Genomic DNA, 23,019 nt, shown 5'->3' on the forward strand with positions numbered 1-23,019 from the left:
GTTCTGATGCTTATAGCCACCGTATTCCAACCGTATCCATGGCTGGAATTCTAGAACTTGAAGCAGGTGCCAGGTCTCAGATCTGCTCAGATTAAAGCCATGCTCAGCATGACTGACAGCAGATGATGCATTCTGTACAGAGGACAACCATTCAAATATATGTCTCAAACCACAGATTGCAATATTTTCAAGTCCTTAATTGCTGCGTTTCTGCCTTCACGTTTAAGACTAGGCTTCATATTTCTGATGCATCAGCCATGCTCCATTTTCCATTTTTTTAAAAGAAGGCTTTCAGAACGAAAATAATCTTACTTCACAGCCTTACAAGGTCACAATAAATCACTGTTTCTGAGCGGAAGTAATCTTACCATCTTTTCCTCTTCACTGAGAGGGATGGACACTGAGGCCAAGATCAGCTCTCCAATGAAACTATAATATGCTTTTTTACACCTTTAAAAAATAAAGAAAACATAATTATAAAGGTACACTTTAGAGACGTTACATGATGGAAATTGTGGGGGGGGGGGGGGAGCGGCATTAAGCCAGTATCTGACCTCTTTATTTGTATTAATCTGTAAAAGACAAACTTGTCCGTCTTTAAAATCAGTTTCTCTCTCTCGTTTAATCAGAATTTTGAAATTCTGTTCTATAACAAGTGATTATAATTAATCAGTCAACATTCAGTACCTGATTTAACATTTTCATCTTCTGAATTGGTTTCCACCCACTGGTTTTCACTGGCCAGCAATCGATTTTGGGACTCGCTTAGTGGCCTAACAGGAAATGGCTGACTGGGACCCGAGCTGAAAAGAAGACAGCTATCAGAAGTTGGAGTTCATGCACCAAAGGACTTGAAATTCTTAAACTCTATTCTGGAGACCACCACAATGTGAATTAATATTGCTCACAATCAGTTCAGACATAACTGGCATGAGATTCAGGCTTGCCTGCTGTCCTCTCCCCTTCATGTATGATGGGAGGAGATTTAAGGCACCCATTCCTAACAAGTAAGAAACTTTGCTAACCAGGAAAAGAGGCTTTAAATGCCCCCCCTCAAGTGGAATGGGGAGGATTGGATTGTTCAAGCCTATAACAAGAAACAATAGTTTGTAGTTACATGATCTAAACTGGCACAATCTCTCTCAAGGGCTACTCTGAATGCCTGGCATACAACAGAAAGGTTGCACAGAGAATTAATTGGTGAGAACAGTGAGCTTGTAAGAGAGATAAGGCTGAAAGCTCCATATGGCAGGTCAGGACGAGGGCAGGAAAAATTGAGGCTTGGAAAGGTCAATTTTAAATGCACAAGGTGTCCATAACTAAGCTTCTACTATAAATATTGTCAAACATAAAGAACTTCCCATTAAAAAGAAATAAACTTTCCAGCCCAACTCACTTCAAAGTCAAACAGTATCAAAGGATGTTTAGAGTGGGGGAGTAAAAAAGGAGGCTAAGACCTGATGAACAATAGGTCAAAGCAGAGGCAGGGAAAAGATTAGACTACAAGGAGGACTGTTCACATTTGGCCACAACTGTGGTCTTCAATATGCATTTTTCCTTGCTTTGCAAAGATGATACAGGTAAGATAAAAGGAAACAAGACACAAGTGAAAGAAAAACCACACACCTTTTAGCAGGATCATTTTGGCTTGAGACAGTAAGCTGCTCTGGATCCATAATCACCAAGCGTGTTGGAAAGTTACAGCCATCCCCTAAACTGAACAATAATATAGACATGACATCTAACTAGCATGCTATTAAAAACTAACACTAATAGATACACTGGGTTTTAAACAGTTATATGACGTGGCACATTTGAGTGACTCAGTAAATGTAGATAGTACACCGCCCTGTTCAAACAATGGAATGTTTTAGTTGGTATAGCAGATGATAAGTAACTTTTAAGCACTGCAACTTCCACTACGATTAATGCAGGAAATGACTTATTTCAGAGCTGCAGGTAATTTGCACGTTTATTTATTATGAACACCATTGAAGCATATATGTACTTGTTCAACAAAGTTTGTCTCCAAAATAATAAAAAAGGCTTGTGCTCCACTGGAACAACACAAAAGACCTATGAGTTTAAATTTTTTGTGAGCTTGACCATAGGAAATTTAAGACTTAAAATAATGTGTATTATCAGTAAATTAGATGCAGTCTGTTTAACCTCAAGAGTTCACTGGAGTGTTTTTGAATGTCTCAGTTTGAACTGAAATCTCATTTTTCTTGCTGTTTCTCTTAAATTTCTAAAACAAGGGGCTTTAGCTATTACTGTAGAAATCGTACCTGGCTGCTGACCTCACAAAGCAAGGCAGTCTTTTTTTAATACAAAGTTCTTACAAAGGTCTGAGCGACCTATATTCCTTGACAGTATGTTGTTTCTGCATGTTCAAGGTTACAACACAGCTGTTAGTATGTGGAAGGCAACTAAAACAAACCCTTTAAAGTGTTGTCCTCATGCTGGGAATACTAACAGTAGGATTTGGCAAAGATGCCACATTTTAAAAATAGATAGCTGTACAAATGATCTGTAAATATCCACAGATAAGAACTAATGACGACCAACTATTTTGACTCTGCTTTATTTTGTAAAGTCATAGAAATACTTTGATATGGTTCCATTTGTATTTAACTTGAACCATCAATGCATGAAGCCCAATCCTATTGAATATTAATTGGGAGGTATATCTTAAATAATAATAAGAATTTATTTATACCCCGCCCATCTGACTGGGTTTCCCCAGCCACCCTGGGCAGCTTCCAACAAAATATTAAAAACGCAACAAAATCCTGACAAATGAAGTTTGCTACCAGGCAATCATGCACAAGACTTACAAACAGTTATGATTGTAGAATAAAAGAGGTGTCTACTGCAAAGTTCTGAAAACATTTGTCAACAACATACGTTACAATTGTAGAAAACAAAAATCACTGTCTAGAATACAGAGGGATTAAAAGTAAAAACTCGTATCTAGTACTGTGGCACGGCCATGAAGAAAAAGGTGTGTGTGTGTGTGTGTGTGTGTGTGTGTGTGTGTGTGTGTGTGTTACACACACACACACACACACACACACACACATACATATACACACATACATACAGGTATACGGAATATTTTAATTAATTTGTCTTAAATACCCACTACAGAACAAGGACATCACAATATAGAGGATTGAACATGCAACCTCCCAGGCTACATTATGCACAGAAATAATTTTAAAAATAATGCAGTTTAGGTCTTAGCAGACAATATATCATTTAGTTAGCACATAGGAATGTTCATACATAGGAATGTTCATTGTTCAGGAAATATACAAGTTACGATTTTAGCAGTATTTAGGATTGCTAGCTTCACTAAATCACCAAACTCTAGATTTTACTCTTAATAACTTTTAAAAGTAGAAGAATAAAATTTAAATAAGAATACCTTGTAAAAATCGGTAGCAACCAGTACTTCTTCTCATCTCCAAAAACCTCTTTCAAGTTTTTACTGCATCCGAGAGAGAAGCCATTTTTGTCAGGTCCATTTCGAAACATAGGTGCCCTGAAAGCTTCTGTATCACACACAGAAAACAAAAGTAAACAAATGTGGGAAAGAGGACAGATCTCTTAAGAATATATGAAGAGCCCTGCTGGATCAAACCAAATGCCCACCCAGCATCTTGTTTTCACAGTGCCCAGCCAGGACCGCAGCACAACAGCTCTCTCCCACTTGTGCTCCCTAGCAACTGGTATTCAGAGGCATAATTCCTCTGAGCCTGGAGGTAATATATGGCCATTAAGACTAGTAATCACTGACAGCCTTACCCTCCATGTATTTGTCTAATCCTTTAAAGTCATTAAGTAGCAAAAATGCAAAATGTCTACAAAATAAAAGAGTTGTGTTGTTGTTTTCATTAAAACTGCACTCTTAAAAATTGCACTCTTAAAAAATGAGCGGACCAAATTCAACAAAGGCAGCGGCTGGAACAAATGTAGGAAGCAACTAATTAAACAGACATTTTCAGTAAAGATGTTCCATTAGGTATGGTTTAAACCAGTTCCTGTATCTAACAACAGCCAACCTAAGATGGAAAGGAAGCATTTCAATAAGTTAAAAGGGCTGGTAGCAGGGAACAGCATAAGTCACTTTAAACCGATATGCTGATTGAGGGGCACAATCCTAAACTCCAGGGATTTTTAATGGGACTTGCTTATGAGTAAGCATAGCCATGAAACACACTAAGCAACCTTGAGCCAATAGCACATGCTCAGACTAACCTAGCTCACAGGATTAACAGTGAGGATAAAGTAGAATAACGTTGAGTTTCTTGCAATTGGAATAGATAACAATACTGCAGACTGTTTACTAACCTATTGTTGACCTGTTTTTGCCAACCAGCCAGCAGTGATAGCTGAAAAGTGACAGTATACTGATGAAGAACATGGCAGCCACAAAGAAAAGGAAGAGAACATGGAATTTTGCACGTGTGTCAAGCAGCTCATTCTGGGAAGAAGAAGAAAAGGAGGGGGAGATTAGTATTTCTATTCAATAGCTGGTCTTCTATAAAGTTGCCTCTCTGAGCTAAAGCCAGTATCACTATATCCGAACATTACTATGAGCATATTTAGCATTTTAGAAACCTAAATTATATGAAACCAATGTAGAACTGCAAGTCACAGGGCTTGCCATTACTTTGAGACAGAGTGTACATGAGTATCACTGTAAAAGAACATTCAACATCCTTTGTTGTGAGTCTGTATGATTTCTAAGTGCTGCTATACTTCCTATACGATGTTTACAACGTGTATTTTTCTTTACATAACTTAAACTGCCTGAGGGAAGATGCAGAGTAAGCCTACACACTATAAATTCAACTATAAAATCGGAAATGGGGGCAGCAGGAGCTTTCCTCCCACCGATCTGAGCTTAATTAGAAGGGTTGGGAGCTGGGGGCACTCTTATACAGTGGTTCTGCTCCTTTCTCCTGGGCTGTGTTCAGAAAGTGGTAGTGGGGGTTGAGTGTTCAGACCCCTGGGCTCTCACTTGTGGGGTACCTCAGGGTTCTGTCCTCTCCCCCATGCTTTTCAACATCTATATGCAGCCTCTGGGAGAGATCATCAGGGGGTTTGGACTGGGTGTTCATCAGTATGCAGATGATACCCAGCTCTACCTCTCTTTCAAATCAGAACCAGTGAAGGTCCTGTGTGAGTGTCTGGAGGCAGTTGGAGGATGGATGGCGGCTAACAGATTGAGGTTGAATCCTGACAAGACAGAAGTACTGTTTTGGGGGGACAGGAGGCAGGCAGGTGTAGAGGACTCCCTGGTCCTGAATGGGATAACTGTGCCCCTGAAGGACCAGGTGCGTAGCTTGGGAGTCAGGCTGAGACCCTACTTGCCCGCGGACTGTCTGGCCAGAGTGGTGCATGCTCTAGTTATCTCTTGCTTGGATTACTGCAATGCGCTCTACATGGGGCTACCTTTGAAGGTGACCCGGAAACTACAACTAATCCAGAATGCGGCAGCTAGACTGGTGACTGGGAGCGGCCACCGAGACCACATAGTACCGGTCTTGAAAGACCTACATTGGCTCCCAGTACGTTTCCGAGCACAATTCCAAGTGTTGGTGCTGACCTTTAAAGCGCTAAATGGCTTCGGTCCAGTATACCTGAAGGAGCGTCTCCGCCCCCATCATTCTGCCCGGACACTGAGATCCAGTGCCGAGGGCCTTCTGGCGGTTCCCTCACTACGAGAAGCCAAGTTACAGGGAACCAGACAGAGGGCCTTCACGGTAGTGGCACCCGCCCTGTGGAACACTCTCCCACCAGATGTCAAAGAAAAAAACAACTACCAGAATTTTAGAAGACATCTGAAGGCAGCCCTGTTTAGGGAGGCTTTTAATGTTTAATAGATTATTGCATTTTAATGATCTGTTGGAAGCCGCCCAGAGTGGCTGGGGAAACCCAGCCAGATGGGCGGGGTATAAATAAATTATTATTATTATTATTATTATTATTATTATTATTATTAGGCGTTCAGTATGAAGTTAACTGAACACAGTTATTTGTAAGTAGCCACATGATCATGTGAACCAACACACACCACATACAATGTATGCCTCTGTAAGAAGGTAAAAGTTATAGGGAATGTGCATGGTCATTTTTTTAATGATGTTTTTACAGTGAGTAGAAGTGTCATTTCATGAGAAAAGGTCTCGTGTATTTTTAATTCAGTTTCAAGTTTTTCCACATATGCTCAGCTTACAAAAATCTCATGAAACAATAAATAGTTTAATTGCAGCAGTTACATAGCTTGAAAAACCAATTATTTCTAAAAGATGACCTTTAAAATAGAAAGGTAAAAGTAAAATTCTCTCATCACAGATTACGGTAGCATCCATTTAAGTTACCACCAGCATTTAAGTGTACTAATTTCTTCTTCGGCTCTCCACAATAAGCTTCAATTAATTAAAAATGCATAATTATACAGATAGTATTACAAAATAGTATGATAATCTTGTTTCATTATTAAAAATGAATGAGCACACCAGAACAGACTTCAGCTTAAATTGCATTTTACCTTTGGGCAATTCTCAGCAGATTTCCTGCGGCAAAGCTTTGTGCAAATAAAGACAATTTATTAAATAGCTTTATCCCTTCAAGGCTGGTGTTCAGAAACAGTAAAAACGTTGTTAGAAAATTAATGGCTTATGCGTGCAGCATTCAATGGCAAGAGGCCTTAGTCTACATTCAGTGGATGAACATGTAAAGGTGAGCTTGTGTTTGCACAATGAGGTTGAAGTAAAAGGTAATTTATTTTAATGGTGTGCACTCAAGACACACCATTAAAATTAAGATTAACACATTGCTCTCTCTAATTTTCCACACTGGAAGTTCAGCCTTGAAGCCAATTAGTTTTATATAGATCCAAGAAGTCTCTTAGAAGCTAATGTTCATAGTGATGTGAGGTTTGGAAATTTGTTACCCAGCTACAAATCAGAGCATTTTGAAAGCATAATGTCCTTACCACTATTATAGAATTACGGAATGAGTTATTTGGAGACTCTCTTCAATTTATAGTAAGGTGCTTAGCTCTTTTTATGTAACTAAAAGTGGGTTTGGGTACAGGCAAGATACCTATCATTTTGCTTACGTATATCACTTTCATTCTAAAATCATAGCTTAAACTATTATCAATGGATCTTTAAAAAGCCACAGATCTCCCTATGCTTTAGAGCAGTGGCTCCCAATTAGCTAAGTACTGCAGACTCCATGTTTTTCAAAAGCAAAGCCATGGACCCCCTGCGTTTGAAAATGCTGACATCTGTGTGGTAGTTTCGGTTATGTGAATGGTGCCACCATACCCTCCAACATGTCCCAGCACAAGGCTGGGATGCATGTTTTCTGGGCCATGCACCTGTGCTGCAATCTTGTGTGTTTTGGGGCACAGCATGGCCGCCCCAAACAGTTGGCAGGCATGTGCCATCGACTCCCTGGGTAGGTTGTGCCAGTTGGAAACCACTGCTTTAGAATGTTATCTTTATAAGAACTGATGCAGAAGTATCTTCAAAAATGTTAAAAAAGAAAGCAGCATGTTTCCTTTCAAAATGTTAGTGAGCTAAAACTCACGTATCTGAAAAACGGAGGAAATCAAGAATATCTATTAGTATCTTGAAAAAATAATGGGAGTCACAATGAGAGAGAGACAGAGAAAGAGAGAGAGAGAGACCAGGAACGGAATGTGTTTAGGGAAGTTTTTAATGTTTGATGTTTTATTGTGTTTTTAATATTGTGTTGGGAGCTACCCAGAGTGGCTGGGAAAACCCAGCTAGATGGGTAGGGTATAAATAATAAAATTATTAATTAATTAATTAATTAATTAAACAAACAAACACGTCTTTAGATTAACCAGTTCCAGTATCTCAGAGCCACTGACTGATATTACATTATCACATGAAATAATGTTACAATTCTATCTGCCTATTACCAATAGCTGCCCAGAGACACTTATCTCCTTATTTGCACCATATGTATTGCTATATGTCAGGGGTGGCCAACTCCCAAGAGACTGCGATCTACTCACAGAGTTTAAAACTGGCAGTGATCTACCCCCTTTTGGGGGATTCAAGTCAAGGTAGTTGAGCCCTGTTTTTTGGGGTTCAGGTCGAAGTTGTTTAGCTTTTTAGGGAGGAGGAAAGCCCTGTTTTTTAGGAGTTCAGGTCACAGTCGTTGAGCTTCTTTTTGGGAGGAGGAAAGCCACATTTTGGGGGGTGCAGGGCAAAAATGTTGAGCTTCTTTTAGGGGAGCCAAAGTTGTTGAGCTTCTTTGGGGGGAGCCAGTGATCTACCAGTGATCTACCACAGACGTCCAGTGATCTACCGGTAGATCACAATCTACCTGTTGGACATGCCTGCTATATATAATTCTTCTTCTAATATCTTTTGGTAACTTTCACTACAGTTACTGAAAACAGTAGCTATGGGTATGTTTAACATGGAAAAGAGCAGACTGAGGGGAGATATGATAGCCATCTTCAAATATCTCAAGGGCTGTCACGTGGAAGAGGGAACAAGCTGGTTTTCTCCTGCTCTGGAAGGTAGGACTCAAACCAATGGCTTCATGTTACAGGAAAGGAGATTCAGACTAAATATCGGGGAAAACGTTCCGACAGCAAGAGCTGCCTCCCATGAGAGGTTGTGGAATCTCCTTCCTTGAAGGTTTTTAAGCAGAGGTTGGCCGTCCAACTGTCATGGATGCTTTACCTGAGATTCCTGCATTGCAGGGGGTTGGACCAGATGACCCTCGTGGTCCCTTCCAGCTCTACAACTCTATGATTCTATAACAGATCATTGGTAAACCCAGAAAGCGTATGTGGTGCCAAGCACAGAATTTTGGATGCATCCCGTCACATTTAAAGCACTGGGTGAGGATGCATAGGACATCTGCTGTGAATGTAGAAGGTTCCAAGTACAGTCCTTATCATTGTCAGGCAGGGGCTGGGAGAGACTCCTGTCTAAAACCCTGGAGAGCCATTGCTAGTCAGTGTAGACCACTGATGGCAAAATTGGCCCTCCTGCTGTTTTGGGACTACAACTCCCATCATCCATAGCTAACAGGACCAGTGGTCAGGGATGGTGGGAATTGTAGTCCCAGAACAGTTGGAGGGCCAAGTTTGGCCATCATTGGTGCAGACGATACTGAGCTTGATGAACCAGTAGTTTGATTTGATATAAAGTAGCTTCCCATGTTTCAGGCAGAAAGCTCACTGGATGGCGTTTGCCAAGTCTGTCTCAGTTCAGATGTATTTAGCTCAGCTTAAAGAAATATGAGTGAGTCTTGTATGCATGCACACCACCCTTTCCATCTCAGGAGGTTGCAATAAGCCTCCTGAGAAACCATCGTTTTCCCCATTATCTCCAAACCCAGAAAGGGTGGTTTTCAAATTAGAAACAAGTTAGGATCTTAAGCTACCATTTAAAGTTGATCTAAGATCCTGGCCTGTTCTGAAACTGGTAACCATAGTTTCCCAAATCAGATGTAATGGGAAACAAGCCAATAAATGCATGGTCAAATAAAGCCCTTTGTGGCACAGTGGATCAGTATGTCTGGCTGTTAACCAGGAGGCTGGTGGTTTGAGGCTGTGGGCAGGATTCATGCATGGCAGGGCACTGGACTAGACAACTCTCAGGGTCTCTTCCAACTCTACAATTCTATGATTCTATAAGGCCTATATTTCTCTATGCCTAACCAACCCTCAGAAGGGTGGCTTTATCCTCACAAGAGAAGATCTCATGGAATATTAAGAGAGAATTTTTCTTCTACTTGTGATACATGCACACATAAACTGTTTTCTGAAATCAAAACTGAATTCTTTAATGTAAGAAGTTATCTCATTAAATAAGAAGCTATATTATATTCCATGTTTTTCAGAAGCACAACAGTGCAAGTCCACAGCCATTGGCAACATGAGGCAAATTTTGGCTTCTTGTGGCACAAACCTCTGTGGTCTACAGCCTTCATAATATTGTACTGTATTTTCAGGTAGTGATTTAATATAAAGTAAATAATGCTACTCAATCAGAGTAGTGAAGATCATTATTTTGGAATTAGATGAGGGCAATGTTGACATTTTTTGAGTTACAAATGTCGTCATGAACATAATGTGGTCTCTTAAAACATGCAGAGCAAAAACTGTCCCAGATTTTTCCAGCTCTAGCGAATCTGAAAAAACACACATTATTAAATAAATAAATTTAGATTAACTATCGGTAGGCTTTTTATTCCTTCAGCCACTTCAAACTGATGATGGTTATATGTGGTATGTCAACAATAAATGCATGATGTTTAAACACACAGAGACAGACAGCTAAATAGACAGATAAAATATCTAATAGATGATTTTTTAAAAAAACAAAACAAAACTTACTGTCCAAAACTTTATGAAATATTGCAGCACTGTAGAGGCAACAAAAAGACAATACAGGAGGGAATAAAATAAAAACAGGAGGAAAAACTTGTAGTTTGAAAATCCCACGCAGTTATTCACCCTAGAAAAGAAAAGAAAAACTGTTAAGTAAACCTGGAAGAATGGCAGGCATTAAAAGGATCTATCTTTTAGGTTTGCCACTGCAAACAGAATTAGGCAAACTATTTTCTGGAAGTAACTTAAATGCCTAAAGTGAAAAAGTTTCCCTTTAGGTCAGGATAGTTTGCTCTCTTTTACAATGCATTACACTTGAAATTGATTTTTTAAAAACCACCCCTTTATCAGTTAAAAATGACTGAAATGTTGCTTATTAACTATGCAAACATGAATACAATTTGTATTTTGTCCAGTTGTTTCCATTTATTCACGAATTGTCTCTTTCATTCTAATGATCCTTTTTTGCTCTAAACCTGATTTTATTTTAAAACTATAAGTCTTCTGAAGGGAAGTATTAAAACCATTCAGTAGAAACTGTCACTACGTAATAATATTAATGTTTTTTATGGTGCAATCCTGTTCCGATTTAAGTCAATATAAAACTTCCCATTAATTTTATCAGAATATGACTGCAGCCTTAGGCTTTCATTTTGGGAATGTAATCTGTTATAAGAATCAATCAAACCCAATATACATTTAGACTTTGCCAGTAGACCAACTCCTACTAATGTAGCATCAAAATTTCCCCAGAGGAGGTAGTCACTCCTAGTTATCCCTGTTCCTGGTTCAGCCTGCAGCACAGTCAGCAATAAGTGGTTTAGTTATTTCTCTCTGCACAGACAAAAATTAAGAACACAAGGTGTGTGTGTAGGGGGGGGGTGAGAAACATACCAAGGACAATGATGGTCCATTTTCAGTACACACCTAAGGAAAAAAGAAAGACATTTCCAATAAAGTTAATGATGACAAAACAGTACAAATGTGGATTTTCCAAACAAGAATGTCTAATTGAGGTGTGCACTGGTCAAATAAAAAGCTGAATTAGTTATTCAGCCTCCTTCCCATCTGAGTCAAGGTATGATGTCATTATATCCTCTGAGTCAGATTAGGTTCCCACAAAGCTCTGGGTCACACTGCCACTCTTTTTCTTTTCTTTTCTGCGCCATATAACAATGTTTTCCTATCTCTGTGTTTCTCTAGGGTGGCCCACAGGCTTTGCAAGAAGTGAGGCTCTGGGTTTGTTTTTTGTTAAAGCACAACAGCTGGGGATTTTTTGAAAAGTGAAAGCTTCATTGAGTTTTGTTTTGTTTTTAAAATCCTATGTTCCTCTGCTTTAACAAAAGCCCAGAACTCTTCAGAACCCTGCAAATAGGTTTCTCGACAACCTTGCATCATGAGGCCCATCAGAGATCTGTAAAGGCTATCAGAGGACACAAACAACAATCAGAAAAAAGACTGGTGCAAAGCTGCCATGTTTTAAAAAATATACCACCTCTTAATTATTTATTCTAATTAATTACTTTAAGGTAAGGAAGAGACAAACCCAACAGGAATTATGGAGCAAAATTAATCCCTTTTAATTCTCCTCCACAAGCCTCTGCATGTATTTGTCTGTAGTTTGACAGGCTTAATCTATCCAGAGGGGCTTCTGTGTCTGTAAGTTATTTTGGCCAAAAGAGGGAAATGTTATCGTTGTTGTTAGGTTATCCATTATACTGAATGGGGGAAACGCAAAGCTTAATTGTATACAGAGTGGCAGAGAACCTGAAACACAGATCAAAACAGAGTGTTTCAGAAGAAGATCAGATACAATGCAAGGCCTGGAGCCTGTGCATACCCTTAATATCTAATCTCTTTCTTGCAAAGCCTATTAAAGCATTTCAACATCCAGGCAAACATCACAGTTGCCAAAATTCCTACCCACTACAAAGCCACGCAAGATGTTGTGTAGGTCTTCCTCTTCCTTTCTTTTCAGATTTTAACTTTTTATTTTAAAAGTTTGTTTTCCTCTCCCACTCCCCCTCTTTCTGACAAGCAGCCAAGGAAGCCTGAATGAAAAAATAGCTGAGGGGGGGGGGGAGAATGCTTCCTCTTCTACAGTCATTTCTCCAATAAAAATCTCCCCCAAACTAATTTTTCGCCCATGAAGTGAAACATACGTGCATATAAATATCTAATTTTCATAGCATGTTCTAAATCTAAAGCGTATGACTACAAGCAAATATCTTCCAGCAGGTCACTGCAGTACAGACAACAGCAAAAGTGCTAACAGAACACAGGAATGCAAAAGTGAAGGCAGAGAAGCATAGGGTTGAAGACAATGAGGTATAAACCCAGGAACTCCCTAGTGAAACTTATTTTTGTGGAGAACCATCCTGTACCTGGAAAAATAACACAGTAGTTTCAGGTGTGAACATGTGCTAGATACTGACAACACTAAGAGGCATAAATCTGAAGAAGTCTATCCTACCCCATGGCTAAGTACCCCCAAGTACTTACAGGTCACAGGCAGAACAGTGGTGACATCGATCAGGCTTGATAAGCTGGCATCTATCGCAGTATCTTATGGCTATATTAAACATTAAAATCAAGGTGTTAAATATGACGCTTTAGTTTAGCAATCCAAAGGTCAGAGGTAATCTAGACCTCAAAACAGGATTCTGCCAAGAGTCTGCTTTAGCAAAATACACAGTGTGCGGTAAAGGTGATTGGTAGCTTGCATATAGCAGAGGTTGGAGCAAGCTATCATGACGAGAACTAGAATGCAAGATACACATTTGGACAAGTGATGAGCTAAACATAAATGTAATCTAAACATTAGTCTGAGCATATGGACACAATGACACAAGGGTGCTCCTGCACTCAGGTCCTGCTTGCTGGTTTCCCACAGGCACCTGGTTGGCCACTGTGGGAAACGGATGCTGGAGTGGATGTACCAATGGCTGAACCAGGAGGTGCTTCTTATGTGCTTATGGTCTGGTTTGCAGAATTAAAATATGGCTTAACCCACTGTTTAAAGTAGGCTTCCAGATCCTGCCTTGTTTGGAAGAAATTAACCATAGTTCCTGGTTTGCATGGGTTTGTTTTCCCACTCATGTGACAGCAGGAGTGAAGTGGGAGCACAGAGGTTGCATGCAGGTGCAACTTGTACACACCATAGCTTATTAAGCCAAGTTTCGATTGCATGAATGCAGTTATCTTTTTTCTCCTGCTACAGATGCACATACAGATGTATTTTAAATTCTCCCTAAGCAGCTACGTCTCCGTGCAAAGTTCAATTCCAGAGCTGGTTTTACTTTAGAAAACCTGTCTGCCTCTTGGTTAATAGATAAAACAGGCTAAAACCAATTTGAAGAACTAGATGGTTCACCATGGTGAATTAGCTGAAACACAATGCTAAACCATGGTTTCATTAGAAGAACTAACAGGTATGAACCTCACCCTTGTGCATTCCCTCTTCCCACGCTTCCACTTATCCATGCCAATTACTTTCCTTCCTTGCATTCTCAGAAAACCAAAGGTTACCTGTTTATCCAAATCAAGGAAACTATGGTTTGCCTATGAATCAAGAATGCAAACTTCATTCAAACCAAGCTCTCCAACCCTGGTTTGCCAGGTTCAAATGATATGGCAAACTATTGTTTGCCAAGAATCCGGAAGTAAGGGAGATAACATGTAAGCCTAAGGATTATGCCTGCTGAATGGCCCCAATCCAATCAAACTTGATAGCGTCATTAAGGAGTTTATGCAGTGCTAGGATTCTTTGCAGGCTAACCTCTTGAGGTTGTTGTAGTATAGACTGGGAGGTCTTTAGCAGCTCTTCTGAGGATTTCTTGTTGGGATTCTGGTCTCTCTTCTTTTTCATATTGTTCCTTATCTGATTTGGACAAACAGAACTGAAAAAGACAATAGAGCTATGATTTTTTAATGCCACATAATAGCAGCTAAACAATACATCAATTTGTTTTAATGATTTCTGTTAGCAATTCAAAGCAGAAATGGGCAGGAGAAAGCAAATCCATAGCTATTCTATAGAAATCAATTTCAAAATGTTATTTTTGAAGTTGTTACTCATGTGTAACAAGGAACTTTTAGATAACTGTGAAAAAGCATCAGGGCCTCGTCCCTTCCAACTCTACAATTCTATGATTCTCAGGGTGAAGATGCAAATTAAATAAGCCTGCATTTCAAGGTACATGTTTGCCTGACAACCCCTTCCCTAGGATAAAAGAACTGAATTGAACACAAGTATGGCTGCCAAATCAAATGTTCTATATGGATGCCTCTTTAAGTGACTAACAATCACTCCCCCTAGTTATAAAGTACTGTAGGATGCTCTCTGTGAATATGTGCTGCTGCCTGCTGACCAGGGCTGTGAGTTCAACAGGCTGAATGGAATCAAAGACTGCTTCCTGTTTGTTCTTAAGGGGTGGTGGTGGTAAAGAAAACAGTATGTTGGGTCTGCCAAGACTAATGCACCTTCGGTATGCATCCTCCAAGATGATTCCTTCGTTCTTTCCCATCCTCACAAATAATAATAATAATAATAATAATAATAATAATAATAATAATAATCTATTATTTATACCCCGCCCATCTGGGTGGCTTCCAATAGAATATTAAATGCAATAATATATTAAACATTAAAAGCTTCCCTAAACAGGGCTGCCTTTAGAGGTCTTCATACTTCCAGCTTTTTTTGTTGAGTCAGTTTACTGTTAAAGCCCTGGAGAAGGGGCGATTTAAATGTCCTTGTCAGGACATAACAGAATAAAATGTACCCAGGAAGACACTAATAGCTGTATAGTCTAAAGTAATTATACATCCAGAATGTCTAGGGGACTTGCTCAGTTGATAATAATTTACTTTGCAGGGCATGTCTGCCCCAAGTAAGAAGAATATCATGTAAATATTCTGGCAGCTAGTCAAGAGCAAGGGTGTTGCAAAGAAACTGTTAAAAGATGAAGCTCAGGCAAGCTGTTTATGTTGATAAGAAACCAGGATACTTTAAGAAATATATAAAAAAGAAAAGAAAATTGTCCAGTAGCACCTTAAAGGTAAAGGCGGACGACTCTGGGGTTGCGACGCTCATCTCACTCTATAGGCCAAGGGAGCCGGCCTTTGTCCGCAGACAGCTTCCGGGTCATGTGGCCAGCATGACTAAGCCGCTTCTTGCAAACCAGAGCAGCATACAGAAATGCTGTTTACCTTCCTGCCGGAGCAGTACCTGTTTATCTACTTGCAGTTGACATGCTTTCGAACTGCTAGGTGGGCAGGAGCTGGGACTGAACAATGGGAGCTCACCCCCATCGCGGGGATTCGAACCGCCAACCTTCTGATCGGCAAGCCCTAGGCTCTGTGGGTTAGACCACAGCACCACCTGCGTCCCACCTTAGAGACCAACTAAGTTTGTTCTTGGTATGAGCTTTCGTGTGCATGCGCACTTCTTCAGATACACTGAAACAGAAGTCACCAGACCTTTATATATAGTGAGAGTGTGGGGAGGGGTATTACTCAAAAGGGTGGTTGGAATGGGTAATGGGCTGATAGGTGTGGTAAACCTGTTGATGACTGTTAACGACTGCAATTGGTCTTGCAGGAAAAAGCAAGGGGTGAGATGGCCAAAAATAGCTTTTTCATGTATAATGAGATAAGAATCCAATGTCTCTATTCAGACCAGGTCTCTCCGTAGTTTTAAGTTTGGTAATAAGTTGTAATTCAGCAACTTCTCTTTCCAGTATATTTCTGAAATTCTTTTGTAATATGACAGCTACTTTGAGATCTTGTATAGAATGTCCTGGGAGATTGAAGTGTTCTCCTACTGGTTTCTCTGTCTTGTGATTCCTGATGTCAGATTTATGTCAATTTATCCTTTGGCGTAGGGTTTGGCCTGTTTGTCCAATACATATGAACGCACCGAACCCGGAAATACTGGAATGGGTTACTTCCGGGTTTTGGCACACATGCATGCACAGAAGCGCCAATTGCATCATGCGCGTGTGCAGACGCAGTGGCACAGGTTGCGAACGCGCCTCCCGCACGGATCGCATTTGCAACCCGAGCGTCCACTGTACAGAGAGCTGAAGGGCACTGTTGGCATTTGATAGCATACACAATGTTAGAAGATGAGCGATTAAATAGTCCTGAGATGGTATGTTTGATGTTGTTGGGGCCAGTAATGGTGTTGTCTGGGTTTGTGTGGCAGCCAAGTTGGTCCATAAGGTGCTACTGGACAATTTTTTAATTTTTTTTTAAATATCTATTTCTACTGTGTCAGACCAACACAATTTTTTTTTAAAAAAATTGTCCAGTAGCACATACATTTGAAATAACATGAGATCGCAAAAAGCAAACAAAAACAAAGGTGCAGAATGCTTTCCAATTAAACTGGAAAAAACAGCATCCCTTTGTTCTCCTGTTTCTTTCCAGGGTGTTAGACAAAACCAATTGTTCTTTTCATTTACAAAATGTGGCATTGCAGTACAGCAAAACCTGCAGTCAATTCTTTTTGTAGTACAGGCTTCCCCGCTATGTAAGAATGGTTGTTTTAATAAACTAAAATAATATTCTTTTATATTTGCATTAGGTATTTGAGATAAATCAACCATAATTTATGAATAAAGATACTCTATGCAGGGAGCATGCTCTTTAAACACAGATTTCCTATTATTTCAATCTACAAGAATGCATTTTTCTATCAGTTAGATCGGTACCTCTTTATTGCTACCCAAGAATACATACAGTATTGGAAGAGGTAATTATGTCAAGATGTAATTAATATGTCTTATAATATATGGACAGCCCTGGTCCTTTACATGGTGAGTGTGCAAGTAATGGGACTGAGGATGCCTTGTCCCAAGTCAGAGGTTTTCCTACATATTCCTCTTAATGAAAGCTTAGCTAACTGGTCAATTGATCCAGACTTGTTAGGAATTGACACACATGCTCCCTGGCAACCTCAGCTTCCTCCATATAACGACATCTCAATTATGTGCAATAACAATCTTGGCATTACAGACTTGGCCACAAAAGAGACAAAAACTCATTCACTGTGGGAACTGTGACCAATGTCTAAAATATCTAAATATCTAAATAAATAAATAAATACTGAGGGATTTAACTGGATAAGAACACATGGAAACCATGGTTAGGAGATCAGAAATACCTTATCTGCACTAGTCCTAACAGATGCAGTGCAGTGCAGAGTAGCCAAACAAATGGTAAAATCTTTGTAATTTGCACGGGTCACAATATTTACACAAGTCTTTTTTAATAAAAAAAACAACAACTACAGAAAATATAGTATATCTGGCCAGCAGATATCCTTCATTTTGGGGGCACTTAGGGCAATTTTTTTTTCTACTGAAATGTTTTCAGCTGTAAAAATATGCTTTAGGCCAACTTTTGGTAGAAAAGCAGCACACGTTTACAATAGAGAAGACTGAAGTAATGACTTAAGTAGCTTAAGTCCACTGACTTCAATGGTTCTGCCCCAAGCACTACTTAGTTTAGACAGTACCCACAACTTTAGGAACAGTCATGCCTAATTTAATTTAGCCAAATAGGTTTCAATAGTGCTTTACTACTGCATTACTTTTCTCATCATCTTCTCTGATGAGACATATGGATTGATAAATATGACATATTGCTCAGAACAACAATGGTGGCTCCCTGCTGACTTAGTGCTCTTCCATATTGTGCTTGCGTATTGTTTGGAGTCTACTCACAAATAAAAGAATTCCTAAACAAGTATGAGACTTGTCACTGAGCACAATGGGAAATTGTTAAAATAAGGATGCTTACAGAGATATATATACAGTGAACTAATTCATATCCATTTCAAAATATTAGATTGAGAAACTGACTAACAATGTCTCCTACTTGAATGCCACATTATTGGATCACAGCATATGGAAACGTGAACAATTAATGTCCAAATTAATGACATGCGAAGTTGGAATCAATGATGTGTTAATCATAGAAAATATTCTTAATAGTTTCATTCACAACAGAATAGTGTTACTTACTGAATGGAAATGAAAAAAGCAAACCACATCATACATCAGTAGCAAAAACAATTCTGTTGTAAGAAAGGCAACGTTTTGCCAAAGTTAACCTTTACCTCATTAGAAGGAGAGGCAGGAGATGTAAAAATAGTCTTCCAATAGGACCACACAAACATGACAAACGACAGATGAAAAACCACAAGGTAGACAACTGCAATAAAAAAATACAAATAAGGTTTTAGTGAATATAGCTGAAGTAACAAAACAAAAACGCAATGTTTTTTCTTCATTGTATCAGCAAAATAACTTTGAAGAGATGATCGCAGAACAACAAATGGTATGCTCTCCTAGCTATCTCTGAAGAGAAAAAAACTATAGAATCAGTGTCGGGAGGAATTCTACTAATGTGAATAAAAACAATTATTTTGGTTTAACTTAACCCAGATTTTAAACACATTTTAAATTTCAATCATAATATGATTCTATTTCTTTTTTAAACACCTGCTTTAGAATGCTGTAAGAATTCAGTACGTATAAACATGTTAAAGCAAAGCCAAAATCTATCATCTCAAATAAAAGAATCCATGGCACTTTCTCTAACATACAACTCAATTCAGACATCAAGCCAAATTATGGTTTTTTGAAGCTAAGCTATGGTTTGGCATGATGTCCCCACTGATAAGTCATGGTTTGCAGGTAGCTTACAAACCAGAATCAGAAGTCATTGTTTGAAGTAGGTGTTCAGAAGCTACCACACCTAAATACAGTGATACCTCTGGATGCGAACGGGATCCGTTCCGGAGCAGTCCGCATCCTGAGCGCCGTGTCTGTGCAGGCTCGCCATGCAATTCAGCACTTCTGTGCATGACGTCATTTGACACATCTGCACATGCACGAACTGCTGAACCCGGAAGTAACCCGTTCCAGTACTTCCGGGTTCGTAACCCGTGACGAACGCAACACGCAGTGTTCGTAACACAAGGTACGACTGTATGCACCTGCTGAGCAGACACAGAACAAAAAAAGCAAAACAGAAAAGCAGCTCTAAACCATGGTTTGCCTGACTGTTTGGAAGCTGAAACCTTGGGAAAGGTTGTACTACTGGTATTAAGTGCCAACCTGTTTAGCTTGGTGTCTAAATTGAGCCTCTGAGTTAAGGGCTGCTTTCCTATTCAAATAATGAAAACAGGTAAAATATCTGTCACTGAGGTTAAGCATTATAAATATAGCAGCCTTCTCATTCATTCACCTAGAAGCAATTCCTCCTTAGCTAGTGCTACCAGGCTAACACACTATGGATTAAGAAGCAATTCATAGCTGTTCCCAACTAATTTACAAGACTGCCAAGTGCAGTCGCTTTTTGGCCTATACGTTCCTCCAGTGGCCTAATCCAACCTGATTTCTAAATAGGTATATTTAAGCTACATTAAGAAGATAACAAAATACTAATTAGCAGGCTTGCTATTGCATCTTAAATCCAGTTGCTGCTATACTATCAATTCTACCAAGCATCTACAGAAGAATCTTAAGAATGGTGAAAGAAAGCACTTTGTATAACTAACTGATGGAGTGGGGAAAACTGCCGCATGGTGTTGAATATTTAATGTTACTTCTGTCATATTCTCACACCAAAGGAGAAATTATTGACCTACTTTCGCAGTCTGATAAAGGATAGAAGTTTAAGAAGATATACAATTAAGCCTCAGTCCAATCCCAGAAACATTAGGGGATTCCATCTGCTCCAAAGACATTGTGCACATGCTAGATTTTCCTGTGACAGTCTTTATTTTAGAAAGTTATATGAAACCTTAAAACTCTGCCAAGTATATTATGTAATTTAATTCTTAAGTATTTAAAATATTTATATGTAGTCTTTTTGGAATATATCCTTGCAGAGGGGAAATATGAATGTTTAAAATTATTATTATTTTAAGCAGAAAAGTAATCAAGCTTGAGGTTTTCCAAGTTTGAAGTTTGAATATTTCTTAATTTCAGGAACTATAAGGACTTACAATAATTGGATATAGAAGGGTCTATATCCAAACAATTCACAAAAATCCAAATAATGTCAGGCAATTATTGTTTGATTGCAATCATAATGCATTAATTTAACTGAGGAACTGCATGCATTCAATACTAATCCTGATTTACTAGCAGTTTCTATACAGCATCTTGCCTCAGTAATTTTTTTCCCTCAGAAAGGAACTGTGAGACTATTACTGGGACCTTTTCGTTGTGGCTCTTGTGACTTAGCACAAGCAGAACCATAATTCTGTTGCTCTCCCCCCCTTCTTCTAAATTAAGCATCCTACTTTATAGGTGTACCACAGAATAAGAGACAGTTCTACCACAAGTGTTTTCCTACAGATTCAGATACAATATCAAGAAAGAGGAAGAAACTAAACAATCAAACTAGAGTGGTTACCAACAAAAGAACACTGAACAGTGAGACCAAGGGCAGGGTTCACAAGCAGGAGGAAAACAAATGCCAAATAAAAAAATTCAGCTGACTGGGTAATAAGAAAGCTAACCTAGAAATATAGATCAGAATATACATAAATAATGTTTCCCACAGACAGACACTCACTTTGGCAATCCTTCAAACAAGCATCTCAAGATAAAATTAGAAATGCAAAAGCAGGAAATACGCATCCCACAGGTTTAAATCGATTAAACAGCTATTCCTTCTCCATGGAATTGCAATACTACAGTGGTGCTCAAATGTATTTCTTTCTCTGGGCCACACTTTCAGAATAAAAATTTGTTTGCGCCACACCAAATTTCTTATTGACAAGAAATACATGGGGGGGAATCTTCCTAGCAGTGCTTGATTTATAATATAGAACACAAAAAACTAAGCAGCTACATAATAACACGAATCATTCCCAAAATATAATTATAAACAAGCCTCTTATATATGTACCTGATGTATACCAATTCAACGAGAGGTGTGAGCTTTCTTTTGCAAAGTAATTTTATTTATATTAGGTCTAATCAGGGGCGGAGGAAGGGGTGTGCAGTGGGGGCGGTTCACCCCGGGTGTCACCACTGAGCGGGGTGACAAAATGCTGGATGGCACTCACCGCAGGGCCTGCAGCACGCCTGAGCCACATGTCTCTCCTGGGAGTGACACAGTGGCTTGAGCACCCACAGGCTCCACGCTGCCCAAACACTCCACCCACCTCCCCCTCAGCTGTAGGATGGCTGAGTGGGAGGAGGCAGGCAGACTCCTCGGAGGCCCTGCAGAGCACCCTGCCCCGCCCTGTGAGCCGCTAGTCCCACCCCCACAGGTGGATGGCCCCGCCCCTGGAAGCAGGGCATGCACGCCGTGCTCTGCCACTGGGTCTAATTAGAGGAAAACAAACTCTCATCAACACAAAGAAGCTGTTCTCTTTGCTGATCTCTCATATTGGTCAGAGTTGAAAACCCGAGTTCTCAACAATGTGTCATGGAGAACTGTACAAGAACAGCCAATGCTCTAAGGCTCTTAAACAGAGGCAGGGAGAGGGATTTGTCCTCAGTATCACTTGATGCTCTTGATCTCATTTTGAAAAGATATCTATTCATATTCTGCAAATAAAAAGAATTATTCGGTATTATACTAAACTGAAATGTTTAAATGTTTCTTTGATTGTCCTTGAATCTCCCCAGCACACTTGCCAACCTCTGCTGCCACACCAGTGTGGCGCAGCACGCCCTTTGAGAACCGCTGCAATACTGTGGGGAATCAGTTAGCAATCCTAATCAAACTATAATTCTCAGAACTCTTTGCACGAAGCCACATTTAAACTGGTAGAGAATGTGCTATGTCTATTGTAGCCACACAATCTCGAGAAATGTGTTTGAAGTCAAATGGAATTCTTCCAACAGCAATAACTGCAGAAAGATTAACACATTAGAAAGTAAAATAAAGAGAATGACAGTTGCTTCACACCTCTGTTCAACCATCAAGGTAAATATTCTTTTCAGTAAAGAAAAGCTTTCTGGAGACTGGCAACCTCTTCCTAAATTCTATACAGTGGTACCTTAGTTATCAAATGTCTTGGTACTTAAATGCCTTGGTTCTCAAACGCCAAAAACCCGGAAGTAGGTGTTCCGGTTTTCAAACGTTTTTCGGAAGCTGAACGTCCAATGCAGTTGTCGGCTATTGCTTCTGGGGCGCCTGCACCAATCAGAAGCTGCACCTTAGTTTTCAAACATTTTGAAAGTCAAACGGACTTCCAGAATGCATAAAGTTTGGCACTTTGTAAGGGAAAGCGCACATTGGTTTTGGAATGCTTTGGTTTTGGAACAGACTTCCGGAATGGATTAAGTTTGAGAACCAAAGTACCACTGTACTCTACAAGCATTCTCTCCCCACACTCCAGCCCCTGAATTTCTCATGTAGAAATATTGTGAGAGCAATTCACAGCAGCTTCCAACACACTCTCTTGGGAAAAGAAATGAATCTTAAGCCTGACAGGTGGTAGCAACAGCAGTCCTCAGGATGCAGTACAGTGGTACCTCGGGTTACAAACACTTTGGGTTACAAACACTTCAGGTTACAGACTCCGCTAACCCAAAAGTAGTACCTCGGGTTAAGAACTTTACTTCAGGATGAGAACAGAA

At 39.6% G+C, this 23,019-nt stretch overlaps 1 protein-coding gene across 1 annotated transcript in view; it reads right to left on the bottom strand.

Moving 5' to 3' along the window:
* The window catches only part of ZDHHC20 (zinc finger DHHC-type palmitoyltransferase 20), a 40,155-nt gene that overhangs the window by 4,462 nt on the left and 12,674 nt on the right, over nucleotides 1–23,019 (bottom strand). The window contains exons 3-12 of the mRNA XM_033146314.1: nucleotides 18,528–18,622; nucleotides 14,181–14,301; nucleotides 12,905–12,974; nucleotides 11,297–11,329; nucleotides 10,409–10,529; nucleotides 4,357–4,489; nucleotides 3,431–3,557; nucleotides 1,627–1,716; nucleotides 688–803; nucleotides 369–450 (exon numbers count right to left, since the gene is read on the bottom strand). Of these exons, the coding sequence (XP_033002205.1) occupies nucleotides 413–450; nucleotides 688–803; nucleotides 1,627–1,716; nucleotides 3,431–3,557; nucleotides 4,357–4,489; nucleotides 10,409–10,529; nucleotides 11,297–11,329; nucleotides 12,905–12,974; nucleotides 14,181–14,301; nucleotides 18,528–18,622 (944 nt within the window). The 3' untranslated portion in view covers nucleotides 369–412. The remainder of the gene's footprint in view (nucleotides 1–368; nucleotides 451–687; nucleotides 804–1,626; nucleotides 1,717–3,430; nucleotides 3,558–4,356; nucleotides 4,490–10,408; nucleotides 10,530–11,296; nucleotides 11,330–12,904; nucleotides 12,975–14,180; nucleotides 14,302–18,527; nucleotides 18,623–23,019) is intronic.

This window comes from Lacerta agilis, chromosome 4 (genome assembly GCF_009819535.1).
Source record: "Lacerta agilis isolate rLacAgi1 chromosome 4, rLacAgi1.pri, whole genome shotgun sequence".
Classification (NCBI taxonomy): Eukaryota; Metazoa; Chordata; class Lepidosauria; order Squamata; family Lacertidae; genus Lacerta; species Lacerta agilis.